The 21,790-nt window shown below is 49.5% G+C and overlaps 1 protein-coding gene across 3 annotated transcripts; it reads left to right on the forward strand.

The window, feature by feature from the left end:
• Positions 1-9,032: 9,032 nt before the first annotated feature.
• LOC105495284 (CEA cell adhesion molecule 3) lies at positions 9,033-21,239 on the forward strand. Of its 3 annotated transcripts, XM_011764632.2 has the most exons (9): positions 9,033-9,185; positions 10,343-10,702; positions 16,734-17,012; positions 17,402-17,656; positions 18,419-18,536; positions 19,512-19,582; positions 19,888-19,919; positions 20,396-20,461; positions 20,722-21,239. In XM_011764632.2, exons 1-9 carry the CDS (start codon positions 9,122-9,124, stop codon positions 20,785-20,787), a joined length of 1,311 nt encoding a protein of 436 aa, XP_011762934.2. In that variant the 5' UTR covers positions 9,033-9,121; the 3' UTR covers positions 20,788-21,239. The 3 variants fall into 3 exon arrangements, with proteins under 3 accessions (XP_011762934.2, XP_011762935.2, XP_011762936.2); XM_011764633.3 differs by lacking the exon at positions 16,734-17,012 and having other exon boundaries at positions 20,722-21,231; XM_011764634.3 differs by lacking the exons at positions 16,734-17,012; positions 17,402-17,656 and having other exon boundaries at positions 20,722-21,208.
• Positions 21,240-21,790: the final 551 nt, after the last annotated feature.

Consider the following 21,790-nt stretch of genomic DNA (forward strand, 5'->3'; position numbering starts at 1 on the left):
ATTCCATGCAACAGTCATTTATAGAATACCCCAAAGTGCCAGGCCCTGTGTGAGTTCAGGAATACAAAAATGAACACAAACAGCTCCTGTCCTCTAAGATCCCCATCCACTGAGCTCCGGGGGGCACCTCTCCTACAACACGCCCCTGCTCTGCACGGCCCTCCACTCTGCCCTCCACCAACCCAAATCCTCCCCCATCTCCAGCTCAAGTTCCACCCGACCAAGTTCCTCTCAGTCCCCCTGCACACCTGCCACTTTGAGAGATGACTGCACTCATGCTTCTAGGCTTTATGAAGTGGATGTCATCTCCCTGGTTAGACATAAGCCTCCTGAAGGCAGAGACCATTTTTAGAATTTTCCAGAAAAAAAGCCACATCAGTAATTTGCATCAGAAAAAGTTTAGACTCTGCTTGAACCTTCAACTTAGACACAGGCTCCACTGCCTAGCACAGTCCCTGGCCCCTGCAGTGCTTTATAAACCCTGCAGTAGCAAAGTCCACAATCAACTCTGTGTCAGTCAACAGGCTGGGATAATTTGAAAATGCAGAGAAGAACAGTCAAACAAAAATCAAAGGGCTTTGACTCATGCCTTGCCTCTTCCCTTTTCTCAGGGAAACAGTCATATCACCTGTTCTCACTCCTGCCTGGAGGCTTCCAAAAAAGGGCTCCCTTGTTAGCCTTCCCTTCAGCACCCACGAATATCATCCAGCGTTCAAGCCCAGCGTCTCCTCTCCCTTTGAGCACATTTCCTGAAGTCTCAAATAAATGTCAAGTTTAGTGAATGCTGATATTCTATGCCCCAATGTTTACTTAAAGTATTATTACCTTTCTTCTTTTCCCTGGGGCCATTTCCAAACAAGGGCTGGAGCCAGGCACCCCAGCAGCTGGGCAAACACCCTTCAGGTCTCCTTCCCTCCTGTCGCTCCTGTTTCTCAGAACCTCTGGGACCTGCAGCTCTGGGTCTCTTCCCCTAACTCAGTTCCCTCTCCCTTGGACCAGAACGACTAAGCCAGACAACGGAAAGGAATTGTGAACAGAGCCAGAACAAGGCAACTTTCCAGGCAACAACACTACTATTGCCAATATTTTGCCAAAGATGGGAGCAGGAGCATAGAGGGGAAACAGACCTTGTCAATGTCTCTTCTACCAATACATAGCATCACTTTCCTGCCAAATACTCAGCTAGAAAGGGTCATTGAAAGGTATAAGGTGGGACCGGACACAGGGGCTCATGCCTGTACCCAGCACTTTGAGAGGCCAAGGTGGGCGGATCATGAGGTCAGGAGTTCAAGAGCAGCCTGGCCAATATGGTGAAACCCTGTGTCTACTAAAAATACAAAAATTAGCCAGGCGTGGGGGCCTGTACCTGTAATCCCAGCTACTCGGGAGGCCAAGGTAGGAGAATTGCTTGAACCCAGGAGGAGGAGGTTGCAGTGAGCCAACATGGCACCATGGCACTCCAGCCTGGGAGACAGAGCAAGACTCTCTCTCGGAAAAAAAGAAAGAAAGAAAAAGAAAGAAAGAAAGAAAGAAAGAAAGAAAGAAAGAAAGAAAGAAAGAAAGAAAGAAAGAAAGAAAGAAAGAAAGAAAGAAAGAAAGAAAGAAAGAAAGAAAGAGAGAGAGAAAGAAAGAGAAAGAAAGAAAGAAAGAAAGAAAGAAAGAAAGAAAGAAAGAAAGAAAGAAAGAAAGAAAGAAAGAAAGAAAGAAAGAAAGAAAGAAAGGCAGACAGACGGGAGGGAGGGAGGGAGGGAGGGAGGGAGGGAAGGAAGGAAGGAAGGAAGGAAGGAAGGAAGGAAGGAAGGAAGGAAGGAAGGAAGGAAGGAAGGGAGGGAAAGAAAGACAGGAGGAAGGGAGGAAGGGAGGAAAGGAGGAAGGAAGGAAATCCAAATGAGAAAAAAAACTTGAGGAAGAAATCATGAAGCACCGGGGTGTGGGGAGGTGGGAAGGAGTACAGGGATGAAACTGGCACGGCTGCCAAGTTAGTCACCTTATTTCTTAAGAATTCTTCATTTCTTTTGTTTAACAAGTTTCACCTCCCAGATTTTCATAAAGTACACAGTCTAACCTGTTACCTAACAGCAAGACAGTGTCACTTCACTGCTTTTGCCCTCACATGAAAACAGTGTTGTGGGACTAAAGCACAGACTACCAGGCCATGTACACTGGCTTCAGCCATCCCCAGAGATCAGGAGCCTCCAACGGGACAGCTTCCATACAATCTCCAAGCGACGTACAGCTGCACCAACAGTCACAATTAAAGTTCTAATCTCGGCCAGGCATGGTGGCTTACGCCTATAATACCAGCACTTTGGGAGGCTGAGGTGGGCAGATCATGAGGTCAGGAGCTCGAGACCAGCCTGACCAAAGTGGTGAAACTCTATCTCTACTAAAAATACAAACATTAGCCGGGCATGGTGGCGCGTGCTTGTAATCCCAGCTACTCAGGGGCTGAGGCAGGAGAATCGCTTGAACCCAGGAGGCGGAGGATGCAGTGAGCTGAGATCGCACCACTGCACTCCAGCCTGGGCAACAGAGTGAGACTCTGTCTCAAAAAAAGTAAAATAAAAATAAAAAAATAAAGTTCTAATCTCTTCTCTCCTTCTGTTGCTGCTACTAATGCTGATATCCATGGTCTCTAGCAGCCTGAATCCAGGGAAATAAGACTGTCTGTGAAGGGGAAACTGGGGGAGAAAATGGGGCAAAACAGGCCACATGTGCACCAAAATGTAGCCCTTTCAGCTACAGGGATCTGGGGCAAGTGAGCCTCTCTCAGTGCCAGTTTCCTCACTTACTAAAAGAAGCAAACTGTACTTACATCCAGGGTTGCGAGGGTTGAATGAGATATTGTATGTGACAGTGTCTGCAACTATAGTTGGCAAATATATATATGTACATACTGGTTCAACAAAGATTTGCTTCCTTGCCTTCTCTCCCCAGCTTTTCCCAGAAGAGTAATGCATTTCCCCAGGGTCAAACTTGGTGGCAGTTGTGGGAGGATGTTAAAGGCAACTGCACATTCATTAAAGATAAGGAACTCTTTGCTTTCATTCCCTTTTTGTAAAGACAGGACCTCAGTCTGTCACCCAGGTAGGAGTACAGTGGTGCCATCACAGCTCACTGCAGCCTCAAACAGCCTTCCTGCCTCAGTCTCGCAAGTATGTATAATTAGAAGTGTACCCCACATGCTTGGCTAATATTTTTTTTCTGTAGAGATGGGGTCTCACTAAGTTGCTCAGGCAGATCTCAAACTTTGCTTATATTCTTTTTTTTTTTTTTTTTTTTTTTGAGACAGAGTCTCATTCTTTCGCCCAGGCTAAATTACAGTGGTGCAATCTCGGCTCACCACAACCTCCGCCTCCCAAGTTCAAGTGATTCTCCTGCTTCAGCCTCCTGAGTAGCTGGGATTACAGGTATGCGCCACCATGCCCAGCTAATTTTTGTATTTTTAGTAGAGACAGGGTTTCATCATGTTGGTCTGGCTGGTCTAAAACTCCTGACCTTGTGATCCACCTGCCTCGGCCTCCCAGCTGGGATTACAGGCATGAGCCACTGCGCCCAGCCCACTTGAATTCTTTAGAGTGTACCAAGCACGCACACATTTTAATGCTATTTGAAGGTAATGTAATAAACTGAAGAAAATCCTATCACCAGATAGTGTCCATATTTAAAGCTTTAGCCACACCAAGCCCTGCTGCAACAGCGCACCCTTTGGGAAGCAGACCTTTGGTAAAAGGTTTTGGATCTACTCCAGTTTTCACTACAAGCAAAGTGACCCAGACCTTTGCAAAGAAACCACCTAAAAGAGAGCTCAGCCCGCCAGGTGCAGAGGCTCACACCTGTAATCCCAGCACTTTGGGAGGCCAAGACAGGCAGACGATTTGAGGTCAGGAATTCGGGACTAACCTGATTAACGTGGTGAAACCACATCTCTACTAAAAATACAAAAAAATTAGCCAGGCATGGTGGCGCATGCCTGTAGTCCCAGTTACGTGGGAGGCTGAGTCAGGAGAATAGCTTGAACCCATGAGGCAGAGATTGCAGTGAGCCAAGATCGTGTGCCACTGTACTTCAGCCTGGGCAACACAGCAAGACTCCATCTCAAAGAGAGAGAGAGAGAGAGAGCTCCATGTATATTTCCACTTGGGAGCACCATCTCCCCAAAGGCCACTTTGAGGTGAAATGGCTTTCTTACATACTCTGCATCAATTTAGTCCTAAAATCAGGAGACATTCACCCTTCTCCACCCCAATTTCCAATATTCCCTCCTTTGTAGAAAGAGCACTCTGGAAGCTGCTGAGCCCCACAGCCCTAGGGCCCAGACCACTCTTCCAAAAGGGAAGACTCTTCCATCACTTTGACAGACACCCAGGCTAGAGTCCTCAGATTGAACTCAAAGCTCTAACTGCAACCTCTTTTTCCAGTGCAAGCCCTTCTACTCACTAAAAATCACTCTCTCTCCACTCAAACTAGCCTGTTTGCCCTTCCCTGAATGGGGTTTGTGTTTTCCCATCAGCTCAACTTTGCTCACACACCCAGCTCAAAACCACCTTCCCACAGGCCAGACAACTGCTCAGTTCTTCCCACAGCCAGATGAGCGCTGTCCCTCCTGAGAGCCTGCTTAGCCCTACTGGACGCTGTCTTGTTGCACTTATCGTCTGCTGCCTTATATTGAAGGCTTTCATATGCCTCTCCTGCCTCCACCCCCTGCCCTTCTAAACTTCACACTCCTTGGCAGCACAGACTGGTGCACTGTTTCCACATCCCTCATGCTATCCACTCAGCACTTGGCAAACATTAGCTAACCGCAAGAATGCATCCTCATGTTTCTAAGTCAGACCAGGGCTTCATAGCAGTTCTATTGACATTGGGGCTGAACAGTTCCTTGTGGTGGGGGCTGTTCTGTGCATTGTGAGACGTTCAGCAGCATCCACGTGGCCTCTTTCCACTAGATGCCAATAGCAGCCTTCCCTCTCTCCCGTCCCCACCCCGGTATGAAAACCAAAAATATCTCCAAACGTTGCCAAATGTCTCCTGCGGGGAAACCACCCTCTGTCGACAACCACTACTCTATACCAACAGTTCTCCACCTGGCCACACATTCAGACTCATCTGAACATTTACAATCAGCCTGGAAGTCAGGGGGACCTAGATCCAAATCCTGGCCCTGTCATTCCCTTTGCAACCCTGGACAAGTCGCTTCACTTTTTTCATCCTGTTTTATCGTCTTAAGATGAATAAATGCCCCTTCTCACACCGACTTGTTGTGAAGATTAAATGATCCGCAGCGTGACCTAGAAAGGGTTTAATAAATAAACTGTGTAGAATTTCTAAGTGGCTCCTAAAGCACCAGGGTGAGGAACTGGGGAAAGCTCACTGTGCCGCCAGGGGGCGCCAACACAAACCATGTCGGTGGGCGGCGGCCAGGCTCAAGCCTTGTTTCCCAGCCAAGCAAAGTTTGCAATGCGGGCCTGAGTCTGAGCTACTCAGTGGCTGGAGGAAATAATAGCTCCTCCTCATCTCCGACAATAATTCTGAAAATAAAATCGAATCCTATTTTATCTTTTCATGACATACATGCTCAATATGCTTTTCAAAGGGGAGAGGGAAAAAAATAAATGGGTGAAAATATATGAGGATATTATGAAATAAATCGTATTTTATATGATTTATAATAGATGACTCATTACTTATAATATTACTTATCATAAAATTACTTATAATAATAGCTGATATGTTTTAAGAACTCTTGTGTCTCAGGCATTGTTCTAAGCACTTCACATTTATCTCATCTTATCCTCACAAAAATCTTATGCATTTTACATTTTTTTAGTTTTCATTTTTCAAATGTTCAAAAATACTGTAAAAACAGTCAGAGTTTCAGTATATCCTTCATCCAGCTTTTTCAAATAACCTGAACTCTAATGCAATTATCAAAATCAGTCAACTAGCGTTGATACAATAAATTTAAAAATATAGAAATATGGGGCCGGGCGCGGTGGCTTACGCCTTTAATCTAGCACTTTGGGAGGCTAAAGCAGGCGGATCACAAGGTGAGGAGATCGAGACCATCCTGGCTAACACGATGAAACCCCGTCTCTACTAAAAATACAAAAAATTATCCGGGCATGGTGGCGGGCACCTGTAGACCCAGGTACTCGGGAGACTGAGGCAGGAGAATGGCATGAACCCGGGAGGCGGAGCTTGCAGTGAGCGGAGATCATGCCACTGCACTCCAGCCTGGGCGACAGAGCGAGACTCTGTCTCAAAAAAAAAAAACCACACATATTTATACATACATATGTGTGTGTGTGTGTGTGTGTGTGTGTATATATATATATATAGAGAGAGAGAGAGAGAGTAATATTAAAATTTTGGACCGGGCATGGTGGCTCACGCCTGTAATCCCAGTACTTTGGGAGGCCCAGGCAGGCAGATCACCTGAGGTCAGGAGTTGGAGATCAGCCTGGCCAACATGATGAAACCCCATCTCTACTAAAAATACAAAAATTAGCCAGGCGTGGTGGTGAGGACCTGTAATCCCAGCTACTCGGGAGGCTGAGGCAGGAGAATCACTTGAACACGGGAGGCAGGGGTTGTAGTGAGAGTGAGACTCTGTCTCCAAAAAAATAAATAAATAAAATAAAATAAAATTTTGCTAATCATCCTAGTCCTGTCCTTTTTCCGCTCCAGAGTCCAACCCTGGATCCCACACTGAGTAACATTATCACATCTCCCAGGTCCCTCCAGCCTCGGGGAGGTTCCCACTCTTTCCCTCTCTCAGGACCTTGACGCTTTTAAGGAGGTCTGGTCCGTTGTTTCATAGAATGCCCCTCAATTTGTGTTTGTCTCATGTTCCCTTGGGATGTTTCAGGTTGTGTATTTTGGGCAAGATTGGCACAGAAGTGATGTGTCTTTCTCAGGACATCCCAGCCAGAGCCCCAGGATGTCGGTATCTCTCATTACTGATGGGGTTCACTTTAAGCCCTTGGTTCAGGTGGTGTCTGCCAGGTTTCTCTACTGTAAAGTTACTATTCGTCTCATTGTAATTAATAAGCATCTTGTGGACAGATACTTTGGAAATACACAAACAGCCTGTTTGTTCTCAGCATACTTTTACCAATTAATTTCTAGAATCCAGAGATAATTGTAGCCAATAAACAATTCTTACTGTGGTGTTAGCCAAACAGTGATTTTCTATTTCCATCATTGCTTCTACATTGATTAACTGGAAAGCTGCTGTAGGAAAGAGCTATTTTTTCTTTCTCATTTATGTATGTATTCACTTATTTATATATATCAGCATGGACTCTGAAGTATTTATTGGTTGGACTACATTACTATTATTATTGATTATATTGCTGTATTGTCCCCAAATTGGCCATTGGGAGCTTCTTCTAGTTGGCATTTGTGATATTTTCCACACATCCCCATCATTTTTCAAGCTGTGCCTTACTCTCAGGCCCCGCAAGATGCTCCAGTCTCCTCTTGTGCTTTCCTGCCCTAGCCCTGGAATCGGCCATTTCTCTGGGGAACCCTGGTTCCTTTCATGGGAGAATGATGTTTACAGACCATAGGCACCTATATGCCCATTGCTAGTAGGTGCCGGTGCTTCTATGCCCTCTAGTGGTCAGAGCTGGGAAATAACACACACACACTAGTGTATTGTTACCCACATTTCACAAATTAGGTAAATGAGGCAAAAGAAAACTTAGGCAACTTGACTAACATCACAGAGAAAATAGGTAGCGGAACTGGGAAATGAAAATAATGACAGATGCACCACAAATCCTAACAAGCAAAAGTAGCTTTTTCACACATCCACATCAGCAGAAAGCCACAAGCCCAATATTCCAGCGTAGACACTCTCTTTGAAAACTAGAATTCCACAGCAATAACCACAATGATAACCATCATGTACTCAACATCCGCCTGGGCACTGGGCTCCCACAGCAGCTCACTTATTCCCAACAACTCTGCAAGGAGGATTTTACCATCCTCCTTTTACAAATCAGGGAATCGAGGATCATAGAAGCCAAATGACTTGTCCAAGTCGACATAGTTAAGTGACAGAACCATTAGCTGTCCCCAGGTACATCTGGACATAAAGTCCATGCTTATGCCACTGTGTCAGCATCTCCAAAAACTGATTTTAGGCGAAATGTAAGTAAGCTTTTTAAAACCTTTAATACTTACGTGCTTATTTTAATACTCGTTGAGAAAAAAATTAAGCACAGATCAAATCTGTAACTTCATGGACAATATTGCATAAGACAAGGATGTTTTGTCTCCAACTCCTGGCCTCAAGCCATCCTCCCACCTCAGCCTCTTGAGTAGCTGCGATCACAGATCTGAGTCACCGATCCCTACTAGGACAGGAGGTTTTGTAAACTAAATGTATTTAGAAAAAATGATGAAATATATAATAATAAAGGTGGTACAAGCTGGAGAGAAAATCATAAAGTCAGCCTAGAAATGTCTGGTGTGTGGATGACATAAAGCTACAGCACCATGCAGCTTCATTCTCAGTTACTCCAAAGAAATTAGAGTCACATAGCTCTGCAGAAAGAACAACTCAGAATCTTAGACTCGGACGTTAGCCCTAGATGTGTCCATTTCTAGGACCCCGGACGTCTCTGTGACCTCCTTGCTGGGAGTAAATCCAATCTTCCCAGACATGTGAGAAGACCCTGCACACACAAAGGGGTTTCTCTGTCACTGAGAAAATAACACCACGTTCAGGGACCCCCAGGGACTCTCCATGGTGCTGACAGACCCACAGTCAAGGCATAGCAGAGGTCCACGCTGGGGAGGGAGGATCGTCCTGCTACGAGACAGGGGTCCAAATAAGCCTTGCTTCTCAGAGCCTGGTCTGGGGCACTCAAATGTAGACAGAAGGGAAAAAGGAAGAACAGAAAAGGAGGCAAAACTGAGACGGGAGGGGACAGAGAAGTGACCGGGGCAGAGCTTCACCCATGACCCTGGAAAGTGCTCCTGCCCTGGGAGGAAGCTCAGCACAGAAAGAGGAAGGAAAGCAGAGCCTACAGTCACAGCAGCCCTGACGGAGCATTCCTGGAGCCCAGGCTCTTTTCCACAGAGGAGGAAAGAGCAGGCAGCAAAGACCATGGGGCCCCCCTTGGCTCCTCCCCACAGAGAATGCATCCCCTGGCAGGGGCTTCTGCTCGCAGGTGAGTGGAGGATTCCTGGGAGTGGGCAGGAGGAGGGATCACAGAGAATGGCTGGGGTCTCCTGGGGAGGACGAGGCTCTGAAAGGGGACAGAGGGCTTCTGCTGGAGCCTCAGGGGAGAGAACATCAGAGAGGGACATGGGTCACAACAAGACAATCACATTGAGCTGGGATTGATAAGACGGAGGAAAATCAGTTCATCATGTTTTCCAAGTTAATCATTACTGGTCACTACAAGTAGAAAATGATAAGAATAAGAATTAATCGCCGGGCGCGGTGGCTCAAGCCTGTAATCCCAGCACTTTGGGAGGCCGAGACGGGTGGATCACAAGGTCAGGAGATCGAGACCATCCTGGCTAACACGGTGAAACCCCGTCTCTACTAAAAAAATACAAAAAAACTAGCCGGGCGATGTGGCGGGCGCCTGTAGTCCCAGTTACTCCGGAGGCTGAGGCAGGAGAATGGCGTCAACCCGGGAGGCGGAGCTTGCAGTGAGCTGAGATCCGGCCACTGCACTCCAGCCTGGGCGACAGAGCAAGACTCCGTCTCAAAAAAAAAAAAAAGAATAAGAATTAATCAGGATGACACTTTAAATAAAAATATAACCAGGGCACTAAACCCTGCCCTCAACCACCAACCACAAGTTGCAAAATAACCACCACTCATTAACTCACCCACGAGTATTTGCAATCAAATTTTAGGCACTGGCATACAACAAATATCAGACAAGTCTCTGTGTTCAAAGAGCTCACACTCTCGCGAGGATGAAGACAGACACCCAAAGAGATCTAGAATGTGAGGTCAGGTGTTGACAAGAGCCCCGGAGGGAACAGAGCAGAAAAAGGTCAGAAAGGGAAGACCCAGGGTCTCTAGAGGAGGTGTCAGGGGAGGGGTCTCCCTAAGATGCCCTGATGTGAGCAGGACCTGAGGCCAGTGGGGAGGGAGCCGTGCAGACACCTGGGGAAGGGGATTCCAAACAGGAAAATGCCAAGGTCAGAGGTGCTGAAGGAAGAAAGGTCACACTACCGACCTTGACCAAGTGGACACACATACACTCTCCAAGGCTGAGGGGTGAAGAGACTCTCTCAGGACCCAGGGCCCCATCTTTCCACCCCAATACGTAGGTCCTAATACTGACCGAGGCTTTCTCCCTCCTAGCCTCACTTCTAACCTTCTGGAACCCACCCACCACTGCCCAGCTCACTATTGAATCCAGGCCGTTCAATGTCGCAGAGGGGAAGGAGATTCTTCTACTTGCCCACAATCTGTCCCAGAATCTTGTTGGCTACATCTGGCACAAAGGAGAAAGAGTGGATGCCAACTGTCGAATTGGATCACATGTAATAGGAACTCATCAAACTATCCCAGGGCCTGCGTACAGCGGTCGAGAGACAATAGACTCCAATGCATCCCTGCTGATCCAGAACGTCACCCAGAATGACACAGGATCCTACACCCTACAAGTCATAAAGGAAGATCTTGAGAATGAAGAAGCAACTGGCCAGTTCCGGGTATACCGTGAGTGATTCCCCATGACCTCTGGGTGTTGGGGTCAGTTCTACTTCCCACATACGGGATTGTCAGGCCTGGGCTGTGCCTGTGTCCCCTCTGCATTACATCTTGTGTTGGGGTTTGGGCATTTAGTGCAGGACACACACAGGGGAGATAAACTTCCACAGATCAGAATTATTTTCCTGCATCCAGACCCTACAGACACTCAGGGCAGAAGAAGGACAGTCTGATGGGGGCACTCAGCAGGGGGAGGTCAGTGTCAGCCAAGCACCCCGTGCCCTCTCCATGGACCTGACCCTAGGAAAGACCCTGGAGAACTGGGTCAGGGCCTGGCCTACGGGCCCCCCTAGGATCGTCACAGAGAAGCTCAGCTCTTCCCAGAGCTGAGCCCCTGTGCAAATCCCTGTCCCAGATTCCTGACTCCAGGTGACCCTGGGGAACTTAGGGATCCTGTGCCAGGGCTGGGTGAGACCTCCTGGGCAGGGCTGACTGGGAGCAAGATTTTACCAGCTGTCTGAGGGTCGTGGCTCCTGGAGTTGGTCACCAGCCAGGGTCCAGCCCCAAGAACCTCTTCTGGGCAAGGACAGGGCCTCATCCTTCACCTTAGACTCAGCATGGAGTGAACAGATGGACGAGATGACTAGGGCATGAGCCCACTGCCCAGGGGAACTTAGATGACTCCATGGGAAGTTCAATATCCCCAGGGGGAGAAAAAGAAGAGAGAAGATGCTCCCGGCAGCTCCTTTTCCACAAGGGATCAGGCCCAGGGACCTCTCTTTTGGAGGCAAATAAGCACAGATGCTGTTCATTTGGGCAGCTCCTCTATACACAGCTGAGGTCAAGTAATTCTAAATATTTTGAGATTAATTCACAAACAACCTCACAGTCAAATAGCACTTATCCTACTTATTGAAAAAAAAATTGAGGAACAGGGAGACACAGCCACCAACTAGGGTCACACAAGTCATAGGTGTCAGATTAGAGTCATACGAGGTCTCTGCAGCCACAGCTGCCTCTTCTCCACCAGGGGATGGCTGGGGCTATCATTAGACATCTGCAGACCTGAGACCTGTCGTAAGTCCTCTTTCTTTTTTCTTGGGCATCCACAACTCAGAAGGGGAGATTTTGGTCTGGAGAGTGAGGGGCAAGTGGAAAATTAATCAATTTTTCCTGATATAGTTTGGATGTTTATCCCCTCCAAATCTCACATTGAAATGTGATCCCCAACATTGGAGGTGAGGATGTTTATCTCCTCCAAATCTCACGTTGAAATGTGATCCCCAACGTTGGAGGTGAAGATGTTTATCTCCTCCAAGTCTCACGTTGAAATGTGATCCCCAACGTTGGAGGTGAGGATGTTTATCTCCTCCAAATCTCACATTGAAATGTGATTGCCAGAGTTGGAGGTGAGGATGTTTATCTCCTCCAAGTCTCACGTTAAAATGTGATCCCCAATGTTGGAGGTGAGGCCTGGTGGGAGGCACTCAGATCATGGGGGCCGTTTCTCACCATCCCCTTGGTGACAAGTCAGTTCTCACTCTGAGTTCACAGATCTGGTTCTTTAAAAGTGTGTGGCACCTCCACACTCTCTCTTGCTCCTGCTTTTGCCACATGACACCACCTGCTCCCCCTTCTCCTTCCACCATGATTGCAAGCTTGCTGGGCCTCACCAGAAGCCAAGCAGATGCTGGTGCCATGCCTGTACAGCCTGCAGATCCCTGCCCCAATTAAATATCTTTTCCTTATAAATTACCCAGCCTCAGACATTTCCTTATAGTAACGAAAAGTAGCCTAACACATTAGCCTAACCTGGAACTAAATCCCTTGTGTCAACAGAGTCAGTGCCAGGAATGTCCGGGCCTCCCTCTCAGATGCGCACCACTGCCCTCACTCGACCCGAAATCCTGTGTTTCCTGGTGTGTCAGTGTCACCCCTACGAGAGGATAAAGAAACAACCTTGCTTTCACTCCCCACTCACACCCTGCACCAGCGCAGGGCCCAGTGAGAGACACATACTCAGTAGTTCTCTGATGAAGGAGGGAAGGAATGAATGATGAATAATTCATAAACTCTTCAGAGACCGGATCTTGGATGCAGAATCCTAGAAGGTTCTGGCCACACCTGTTTCCTGTCCCTCCAGGGGCCAGGATCCTTGTTGCATTCCTCTAACCCCTGCCCCTAAAGCTACCCCAAGAACCACATCTCATGGGACTCTGGCACAGCTCATCTGTGGGAAGGTTTTCAGGGCTCCCTGGTCCTGGTTTCAGAATAACCAGGGGTCTCCTGGCCCCTGGGGTCCATGAGGTCACTGTAGTCCCCACAGCTCACTGCCATGTAATCTCTGACTATCTCTGCTCCCCCTTGTCCCTTATCTTCATCCCCCTTCACAACAGTGAGGATACCCCTGCCCTGCACAGCTTCCTCCACCATTAGGTATTCCCCAGTAACTCCCTCTAACAAGACTGGCTGTTCTGTTCCCTTCCCACTCACACTGTGGCCTGGCCCAACTCCGGGACAATAAAAAAAAAAAAGGCACAGAAATCAGCTGGATCAGAGCCCCTGCCAGGCTTCATCATGAGCCAGTGTCCCCAGGTCACCAGGAGAACGAGCTTCCACTGTGTCCCCACCCAGGGCTCCATGAGGCCAACACATGGAACAGGCCACAGGACAGGGACGAGTGACTCCTCCACCTACTCTTGTAATTGCCCAGTAGGTTCTTCCTGCCACTGCACTGACAAAACCAATTCACCGAGACCACGATATTGCAGTCAAGATCGAGTTTAATTAATGCTAAGTGAGCCAAACAGCAAGACAGGAGTTTATTATTACTTAAATCAGCCTCCCTGGAGGCTTGAGGTTAGAGTTTTTCATGGCTAGTCTGATGGCAGGGGACTAGGGAATGGGGAATGCTGATTGGTTGGGGATAAAATCATAGGGATGTGGCAACTGATCCTGGTGTGCTGAAACTGCCTCTGAGTGGGGGCCACAAGACCACTGACTGAATCATGGGTCTTGGTCCAGGTGGAGTCAGTCAGTTGCCAGAATGCAAAAGTCTGAGAAACATCTCAAAAGACCAATCTCAGGTTCTACAATAGTGATGTTATCTATGGGAGCAATTAGGGAAGTCACAAATCTTGTGACTTCTGGACACATGCGTCCTGAGGAGTCAGGGACTGCAGAAACTATGCCTACATTTTAGCACAATTCGGGCCCCTCCCATAATGCTAATCTCGTAATGTTTCATTAGTTTTACAAAGGCAATCCCTGACAAAGAGGGAGTTAGTTTTAGGGAGGGACTATAATCATCCTTGCTTCAAAGTTTCACCATGTTAGCCAGGATGATCTTGATCTCCTAACCTCATGATCCACCCACCTCGGCCTCCCAAAGTGCTGGGGTTACAGGCATGAGCCACCAGGCCCGGCCTGAAACAGCAAAGTTTTAAAACAGGGAAAAGGCCAGGTGTGGTGGCTCATGTCTGTAATCCCTGCACTTTGGGAGGCTGAGGCAGGTGGATCACCTGAGGTTGGAAGTTTGAGACCAGCCTGGCCAACATGATGATACCCCGTCTCTACAAAAAATACAAAAAATTAGCCAGGCATGATGGCAGGTGCATGTAATCCCAGCTACTCAGGAGGCTGAGGCAGGAGAATCGCTTGAAACCAGGAGGTAGAGGTTGCAGTGAGCCAAGATAGTGCGATTTCACTCCAGCCTGGGCAGCAAAAGCGAAACTCTGTCTCCCAAAAAAAAAAAAAAAGAGTGGGGAAAAAATGTGGAACAGCATATCCAACTTCATATTCAATATTTTGTATTGACAATGGCATGTTTTATATTTTATAGTTGTGGGACAACTATAAAAGCTGTAACATACATGTAATGGGATACTGGTGGTTCCTGGGACCAGGTGGAGCTGGCCAGCCCTGTGCTGTCTGATGGGCTCACTGCCTGTTCCACACACACCTGTGTCCCTTGTAATGATGCCATTATCATAAGATGGGGTCTTCAGGTGGGGAGATGCACAAGCCGCTGGCATCGCACTTAGACTCTGCCCAATTCGAGATAATTTAATCAAACTCTAGTTGTGTTTCCTGAGGTCTAGAGAAAAGGAGGAAGGCGTTTCATATGACTGTTTTGGACCCCTTCCCATTTTGCCTAACTCTGCACAGGAAACTGAGATGAGTGTTCTTTCTAAATTTACTGACATAACACACATCACATCTCCTAATTTGGGATTATTCTTCTCTATGTATTATTGAGACATCTCAGACGTTCCCTCTGACCAGTTCTGTCTTCCTAACAGGACTCACAATTCTCTCTCTACCCAGAGAGTCACTGATTTCAAACCAAAGTCAGCATCTTTCTTTGAGCTTAACATGATTATGCTGGTCTTCAGCGTTTAGCAGGCCAAAACCTTATTGTGTTATCAAGAGAAATACTACAGCCAGCAATTGCCTTAGATCTTTAGACCGTTAATAATAATTTCCACTGATAGAAAAAAGTTTAATATTTCCCCCAAATTTCTTTTTTCTCACTACAGTAAGAACATAACTCCTTTGTTTAAACTCCTGACAAATTTTTAAGGGCAAAATGGACTATTACAGATGGGGAATCCCAAATCCAAAAATCCAAAATGCAAAATGCTCCAATATCCAAAACTTTTTGACCACTGGCATGATGTTCAAAGGAAGTGCTCACTGGAGCATTTTGAAATTTTGGATTTTCAGACTTGGGATGATAAGCTGATACTTGTAATACAAATATTCCAAAATAAAAAATAATCAGAAATCCAAAACACTTCTGCTCTTATGCATAAGAGATACCCAAACTCTATTAACTATAGACACCAAGGTGTACAGCAGATCTCTAGAACCTCCATATCTTACATAACTGAAACTGCACACCCAAGGAACAACTTCCGCCCAGCCCTTGGAAATCACCATTCTGCTCTTTTATTTTTTTCTCTTTTCTTTTTTTTTTTTTTTTTTTTTTTTTTTGAGATAGAGTTTTACTCTTGTCACCCAGGCTGGAGCACAATGGTGTGATCTAGGCTCACTGCAACCTCCGCCTCCCAGGTTCAAGCAATTCTCCCTAGCCTCTTAAGTAGCTGGGATTATAGGCGTGCCACCACACCCAGGCAATTTTTGTATTTTTAGTAGAGACGGGGTTTCTCCATGTTGGCTAGGCTGGTCTCGAACTCCTGACCTCAGGTGATCTGCCCACCTCAGCCTCCCAAAGTGCTGGGTTTACAGGCGTGAGCCACCGTGCCCAGCCTTCTACTATAACTTTTATTTACTCACTGTATCATATCAGTCACCATGACACACCTGGAAGGAACAACCTCACCTTGTAATTCTGAGACCTCAGCACCTGCGTGTTCTAGGTGAGGACCCCAAGGTCAGCCAGGCAGTCAGCCATCAGGGAAGGAACAGGAGAGGTGCCAGGGGATGTGACTCCTGGTCCTTGTCTGTCCACCACCCAATGCTGCTGTTCAATTCACAATTGGGAAAGTCTCTGCTTCTTTCACAGCCAGGCAGCCTCACAGGCTCTGAGCCCTCAGACGGTCATGCATCTGTCTGTGACACACATGTCTGTCTTGGTCTTTTTTGTTGTTGTTTCTTTGTTTTGTTTGTTTTGAGAGATGGAGTCTCGCTCTGTCGCCCAGGCTGGAGTGCAGTGATGCAACCGCATCTCACTGCAAGCTCTGCCTCCTGGGTTCACACCATTCTCCTGCCTCAGCCTCCTAAGTAGCTGGGACTACAGGTACCCGCCACCACGCCTGGCTAATTTTTTGTATTTTTAGGAAAGACGGGATTTCAGCATGTTAGCCAGGATGGTCTCAATCTCCTGACCTCGTGATCCACCCGCCTCGGCCTCCCAAAGTCCTGGGATTACAGACGTGAGCCACCGACCCAGCCCTGTCTTAGTCTTTTAAGGAGTGGGGTTGGCCAAAAAATAGGAGATGTTGATTCTGATTAAAATATGCCTGTGGAGGAATCACAGGTGCCACACAGGGCAATCTTCTCTCTGTTATCTGCACAGCGGAGTTGCCCAAGCCCTCCATCACCAGCAACAACTCCAACCCTGTGGAGGACAAGGATGCTGTAGCCTTCACCTGTGGATCTGAGGCTCAGGACCCAACCTACCTGTGGTGGGTAAATGGTCAGAGCCTCCCGGTCAGTCCCAGGCTGCAGCTCTCCAATGGCAACAGGACCCTCACTCTACTCAGTGTCACAAGGAATGACACAGGACCCTATGAGTGTGAAATACACAACCCAGCGAGTGTGAACTTCAGTGACCCAGTCACCCTGGATGTCCTCTGTGAGCATCTTCTGTTCCTCTGTGGCCCGGGCCACCAGCCCAAATCCACACAGCCAGAGGCCAGGCCTCTCAGTCCCTCTCAGCTCCAAGGACTCAGACTCTCACCCAGGTTGGCCATGACTTCCTGTCCCGAGCAAACCTGGGCAGACCCAGCCTTGACCAAGAATAGGAGAGGAGGGGCTGCTCCTGTCCTGGGAGGCTCAGGGTCCACAGCCTGTGATGGGAAAAACAGGTGAATGTCTCAGACCCAGATTCAGTGGATAGAGTGGGTTTCATTAGGACTTCAAGGTTGTGACTTGGCTTAGAGGGACACTGTGGCTCTTCCACAGACCAGCAGCTTCCCCTTCCCTCTGATGATATCATCTATGGCTTTATTCTCTTTGCTCCAGATGGACCAGGCATTCCCACCATTTCCCCCCCAGACTCCTATTATCACCCAGGGGCAAATCTCAACCTCTCCTGCCACGTGGCCTCTAACCCACCCACACAGTATTCCTGGTTTGTCAGTGGAATGCTCCAGCAACACACACAAAATCTCCTTATCGCCAACATCACAGTGGATAATAGTGGATCCTATGCTTGCCTCGCCCATAACTCAGCCACTGGCCTCAGTACAATCACAGTCAAGACAATCACAGTCTCTGGTAAGTGGATCCCTGGGGCACAGGCCCTAGGGCCTTGGTAGAGGCAGTCAGTTTTCTGAAAGAGCCTGGAAGCTTATTTCCCAGCCCATGTCTTGGACGCAAGCAAATTCCAAACTCTACCCTGAGCCCTCTCACTCCATCTCTGCAGGACCCCTCCTCCCTTTGTTGTTCTGATTTCTCACAGCTGACCTTGGGGCCAGCCTGGAATGCTGTACAAATTTTGTTGTATCACAAGTTCTGTGACCTTCCTTGACTTACTGAGGTGCTATAAGTCTCAGATGCTAACTCTGCAGCTGGGGGTGATGCTCCTCTCCCTCAAGGTGATGGGAAGATGAGATGAGCTGTAGGTACGTTGGTACCCACTGTGCCTGGTACATGGAATTCCCCCAAAAACAGTCAATGAACAGCATCCCCACTCATCAGCATTGAGTTGATGGCGAGGGCCTGCCCTTTGTGAGTGTTACGGGATGGAAAAGGAAAAACAGAGGGAAGAGGCATGATGCGAGAAGAAGGAGGGACTAAAAGGCACAAGAGCAGGGTGAGATGTAAGCACATCTGGGAGAATGTATGAGTTGGTGCTGCCCAGTGTGGGAAGCCCACTGAAAATTGTGCCACTGTGGAAAGCAAGGGAATCCGTGATGAGGACAACACAACAGACCGCACTCAGGCCCCGTGGCATCTCCTTCTCCCCTGACCGCACACCTTCCCCGCAAGGCCCCGGTGGTTTCCTCTGGGATAGACTTTGCCTTCTTCTTTCTGCAGAAGAAAATGCCCCAGGCCTTCCTGTGGGGGCCGTCGCCAGCATGGTGACCGGGGTCCTGGTCGGAGTGGCGCTGGTGGCCGCCTTGGTGTGTTTCCTGCTCCTTGCCAAAACTAGAAGGTACCGTAGCTTTTTCCCATCCTCCTCCCACCCCCTAGGCTGACTCTAGGCCAGGAGAAAGGAGACCTTGTCCCGTATTCACAACCAGGCTCTCCATGGCCTCCCAAGTCCCCAGGGATCCTTCCCTGTTATTCCACAGCTCCCCCCCTCGTCAGCTCCTGACCCTAGGTTGCTGCCTCGACAGCTTCCTCCTCTGTGAATTCGGCCTAGTTAAGGCCCCACCCCTGAGTGTGGCCCTAGTTCCCTCACACAGCAAAGCCACAGCTGCCTGGAGGGAGGGAGAGAAGGAGGGAGGGAGGATGGGGGGGTCTGTAATTGGTACCTCCCGCTGTTCATTGAATCCACCCACACAGTGATGGGGATTTCCTGGTTCCAGATCCTGGGCATCGTCACACAATGGGGAGTGGACCAGCCTGGACAGGCTGGGTGGGGTCAGTGCCCCCCATGGCTGATGTAGTAACCATAGGCCCTGAGGTGTGAGATGGGAGAACCTGGGCCTCACACCAGCATGTCCTGGAGCATCCTTTGTGTCTCTTGCCAAGCGGTTGAGAGAGAGGACAAGGACACTGTCCCATTTCAGCATCACCACTCAGGACACTGAGTTCCAGGAGAATTCAAGACACTTGCAGTCCCCTCCGTGTCCTGCACAAGTGGCCCTGTTTTCCCTCTGGGGCCTTGACCCTTCCTCTCAGGCAAACCCGCGTGGTCTGGTTCCTTCCTTGGGTCCTCAGTCCCTTTCCTGGGTCCCTGGGTCAATGTTCTCCTGGCCCAGCATCTGCCTGAGGGTCCTTCCCCTCTGCTCAGGACAGATGTGGCTTCCTAAAGCCTCTCCTCAGCTACCCTCTGCTGGGCTCCCCCTAACACAAACCTGAGGGAGACAGGAGGTCTCCATGCCCGTCCTTGAAAATGGGGTTCCCTTCTTGTCCCCTGTTCTAACTCCAAAATTGTGGTTTTTAACCCGGTACCCTCCCAAAGGACCCTGACCTTTCCTAGAACCAGCATCCAGCACGACCTCAAGGAGCAGCAGCCCCAAGTCCTTGCCCCTGGTGAGTGTCCTCTCAGCCCAGGTGTGTCTGGGAACCCCTAGGCCAACCCCACAGTGTCCGCTCCTGCCAGTCACTCCCAGGGAGGCTCTGATCCTTTCCCGGGGGCTGCAAAGAGGATCTCATAAAACATCAAACAGGGGGCCCCAACTGGCCGGGTCAGCCCTGACCTGTGGGCTCTGGGTCAGGGGTCACCTCCCCAACCTCAGCTGCTCAGGTATCTTAGAGCTGAGGACACCCCACGCCTTCCTGGAGAGGGGGAAAGGCTCTCCTCCCACCCTGCTGCTCACTCCTGTCTCTGTTTCCAGGCCGTGGTCCCTCCCACAGCTCTGCCTTCTTGGTAAGCCTGTCCCCTCCCAGCCCCTTTCTACTGGGGTCCCAGCTGTGCAGGCTCTGGGCAGAGGGACCATCAGCCCCCGAGCACAGCACAGACCCACCTTCCCCAGAACACACAGGACAAGGCTAGCCCTGCCCTGCCCAGGAGCTCGGCCTCCCTACAGGGCCGGGACCACCCACGCCCTGTGCTGACCCCTCCTTGGGACCCTCCATCGCCTGAGGAGACCCCTGGAGTCTGGCAGGTGCAGAGTGGACACTGGGACCGTCAGTCAGGGGCCCACATTAACAAGGGTGCGGGGTGGGCCCAGCCAGGAAAAGGGTCAGGGTGCTGTGTCCACACTGGGAGGCTGAGCTCAGGGGCAGAGCTGGTCACTCCTGAGGGGAAATGACCAGAAATAGACACAGGGAAGTAAATCCTGGTCAATCAGAGACAGGAAACTTGCAGGCTTGGCCTCCATGACCCTCCATCCCTGTCCACAGATGTCCTCCCTCTCCGCTGCCCAGGCCCCCCGACCTGGCCCCAGGACAGCTGCTCCCATCTATGAGGTGAGTGTGGGCCATGGATGTTCTGGTCCCACAGGCCCCAGGGGACCCAGGATCTGTCCCGACTGGCACCGGCTGAGCTCTGAGATCTAGGAAATTGCTGTGAAAATAAGAACAGGGGGTGGTGAGCAGAAGAGGGAGGGGCCTGGGAGCAGGAACCCCCTGAGCACAGCCAGGTTCATGGCTGGGCCCAGAGCCTGGGAGACACCAGACCCTGTTCTGAGAAGGCTACAGGGGTTTAGGCCTCTTCTCTGTTTTTGCAGGAAATGCTAAAACATGACACAAATGTTTACTGCCGGATGGACCGCAAAGGAGATGTGGCTTCTTAGGTTCCTTTGGGAGCTGCTCCTGTGGGTTGATGGAGCATCCCGACCCCCCAGCCCTGGGGATGGGGAAGGACATGGAGCCTGAGCCAGAGAACCAGCTCTGAGTCCTGAAAAGACACTGGGGCCTGGGGATAGGGAGGGATGGAGGGTCCCTGTTGAATATCCGAGGACCCCGACAGGCTGCCCTGGGCTCTGGGTGGGCCAGGACAAAGGTCTCCCATCACCACAGGAAGCAGAGGCTTGCAGAGTAAGTGAATGTCACCCAGGGTCACCTGGAAAGGATCTCAATAAACAAGACCCTTCCTCTCATTGGCTCTTTTTCTGCTCATGGGAACTTTGCAAAAATTCACCTGAAACTCCATATCTATTCTCTCCTGGTCACACAGGGAAAATGTCATCTCCAACTTATTTCAACCCCAGTCTCTCTTTCCCTAGGAGGCAGAAATAGGGGGTTGGGAGTCAGAATGGGGGGGACCCTACACAGGAAAGGGCGGGATTCTCAGGAGCACTGCCCAGCCAGCCGAGCTCTCGGCTGTCCTCACACTGCCCCAGGGACCTACAGTGCCTAGCCCTGGCCACTGGGTTTACTCTCTGTCCAAAAGGCCAGCGCTCAGGACATCTTTACTCATTTTAGGGGATACACAGAGGGGCTGTCAGAGTAATCAAGGGGAGGACAGACCCAGAATTTAGTCCTGGAGTAAGATCCTCCCAGACACTACCTGGGACTCTAGCCCATCATTTCCCATCGGTTCCCACTTTACCCCCTGGCATGGATCTCACTGCAATCCTCCTCTCCACACAGGGGCTTCCAGGTCAGAGACACAGGGCTGTCTCACCTAAAGCTCACGCAGTCTCCCGTGGCAATGGGACCACCTGTCTCCTCTTCTCCTTGGCCTGCAGGGCCCTCCACTCAGGCCTCACCTGCAGCTCCACCACATACCTGGGCCAGAGGTTCTCTGTCCTTCCTGAGGGCCCCGGGGAGTGTAATGATCTCATGGAGGTTCAC

This window comes from Macaca nemestrina, chromosome 20 (genome assembly GCF_043159975.1).
Source record: "Macaca nemestrina isolate mMacNem1 chromosome 20, mMacNem.hap1, whole genome shotgun sequence".
NCBI lineage: Eukaryota > Metazoa > Chordata > Mammalia > Primates > Cercopithecidae > Macaca > Macaca nemestrina.

Excerpts from the sequence above, each read along its gene's own strand:
- LOC105495284 (XM_011764632.2), top strand. The coding sequence starts at position 9,122 with ATGGGGCCCCCCTTGGCTCCTCCCCACAGAGAATGCATCCCCTGGCAG. Across the intron at positions 10,703-16,733 it reads TGGCCAGTTCCGGGTATACC|CGGAGTTGCCCAAGCCCTCC; the intron begins GTGAGTGATTCC and ends TTATCTGCACAG. Across the intron at positions 20,462-20,721 it reads CAGCTGCTCCCATCTATGAG|GAAATGCTAAAACATGACAC; the intron begins GTGAGTGTGGGC and ends CTGTTTTTGCAG.